Source organism: Cyprinodon variegatus, unplaced genomic scaffold, assembly GCF_000732505.1.
Source record: "Cyprinodon variegatus isolate N-32 unplaced genomic scaffold, C_variegatus-1.0 Scaffold1522, whole genome shotgun sequence".
Taxonomy (NCBI): domain Eukaryota; kingdom Metazoa; phylum Chordata; class Actinopteri; order Cyprinodontiformes; family Cyprinodontidae; genus Cyprinodon; species Cyprinodon variegatus.
This window is the reverse complement of record NW_015151975.1, coordinates 22,423-24,085: the sequence shown is the minus strand read 5'-3', so window position 1 is coordinate 24,085 and position 1,663 is coordinate 22,423. Positions and strand designations below refer to the sequence as shown.

Sequence of the window (1,663 nt, the reverse complement as noted above, 5' to 3'; positions counted from 1 at the left end):
ACAACCTTTTATCATCATCCTATATTACTCACTGTCTGACTGTTTAAATAGCTCCTTATGTCTATTTTCTTTTTTAGTGGCATCATCTACAAACACAACACTAAGAATCAGCCAAAGTTTATTCAAATATAAAATCACTTTAACAATTAAAAGACAATATAACACTATTTTATCTGTAATGTAATAATATCGAAAATAAACAGCCAGATTCAAGCATTATTTACAAGACATTAATGTTTGTACTAATTTACTTATAGACGTGTGGAAATCTAGAAAAATAGAATCAGTGTAAATAGATTTCCTCTGTTTGTCTTTATCCTATTTCTAGATGGAACTATTTTTATGTGGAAAACAAAAAGCAGCAGATCTTCAGCATCCTTCTAATGTTATGTTCTACAAAAGAAATAAAAGCTGTTATTTATACCTGAACTGCTGTCAAAATGAAAACATTAATAGCAAAGAAATATTGTTAAAGGGAATCAGAAATGTTGATAGTTTACAGTCTTTGTTCATTTTAACAGCAGTTTTCTGAACTCGTCTGACTCAGAATATTTAGTTTGAAAAATAAATCCTAACGTTGGTTTCTTTCATTTAAGTTCATCAAATCCAAACTCTCTCCTGCTTCTTTACAGAACTGCAATCAGAACCTTTCGCCTCTTTTAGCCTAGATTATATTTAGTTTTTTAATTGGGACTAGTTTCCTAGCCTAATATTAATTTCACGCACTCATCCAGACTAGAAAACAATCAGAAAGAGAGAAGGAGGAACTTAAAGCAGCACAGTTCCATGCGCTGCTATGTGAAAGGGACAGGAAACAGGAGCTGGAAAATTATGTTGTTCACATTGAATTATTGGTAGGGACAAGTAGGTCGGTCCAAATGTTGGTAGGGACATGTCCCTATGGTCCCTATGCTAACCTGCTCCCATGGTAACGAAGCTCCTCTGGGCTCCAGCTGCTCCTCCAAGTCGTCTCAGGCGTAAAAACTCAGAGATGCAGCGAGACTCCAACAGCAGAGCAAAGCTGCATCCTCCTGCACCAACGATCTCTGTTAACTGCAGCATGGACATCGCCCCCTGGTGTTCACACTGAATATGACAGCTGGNTGGACATCGCCCCCTGGTGTTCACACTGAATATGACAGCTGGTACAGCTGCTTCTCATCTCTGATGTTCTGCTGGTTCTCTGTTCAGGAGGTCTGGACTCCAGTCTGGTTGCAGCAACGCTGCTGAAACTGTCTAAAGAGGAGAAGCTGCCGTACTCCATCCAGACCTTCTCCATCGGGTCAGAGGACAGTCCTGATGTCATCGCTGCTAAAAAGGTCAGTCCCAGTCGGACGCCGTGTGTGGGTTCAGTGGCTCCTGGTGCTGTTCGCTGCGTTTTTTTTCTTCTGTAAGGTCCAGACTGGGTTCTGTGTCGTCAGGTGGCGGCCCACATCGGCAGCGAGCATCACACGGTGACGTTCACAGCAGAGGAGGGCATCAAAGCCGTGGAGGACGTCATCTTCCACCTGGAGACCTATGACATCACCACCATCCGGGCCTCTGTTGGTGAGCGATCGCCCGGTTCTTAGAACATCTCACTGCTTCTGAGAACCTTTAGCTGCTTCTGAGAACCTTTAGCCGCTTCTGAGAACCTTTAGCTGCTTCTGAGAACCTTTAGCTG

At 42.3% G+C, this 1,663-nt stretch overlaps 1 protein-coding gene across 1 annotated transcript in view; it reads left to right on the top strand.

Moving 5' to 3' along the window:
• asns (asparagine synthetase (glutamine-hydrolyzing)) overlaps nt 1-1,663 on the top strand; it is an 18,208-nt gene that overhangs the window by 4,585 nt on the left and 11,960 nt on the right. The window contains exons 6-7 of the mRNA XM_015403565.1: nt 1,192-1,319; nt 1,422-1,548. Coding sequence (XP_015259051.1) covers nt 1,192-1,319; nt 1,422-1,548 — 255 coding nt within the window. The remainder of the gene's footprint in view (nt 1-1,191; nt 1,320-1,421; nt 1,549-1,663) is intronic.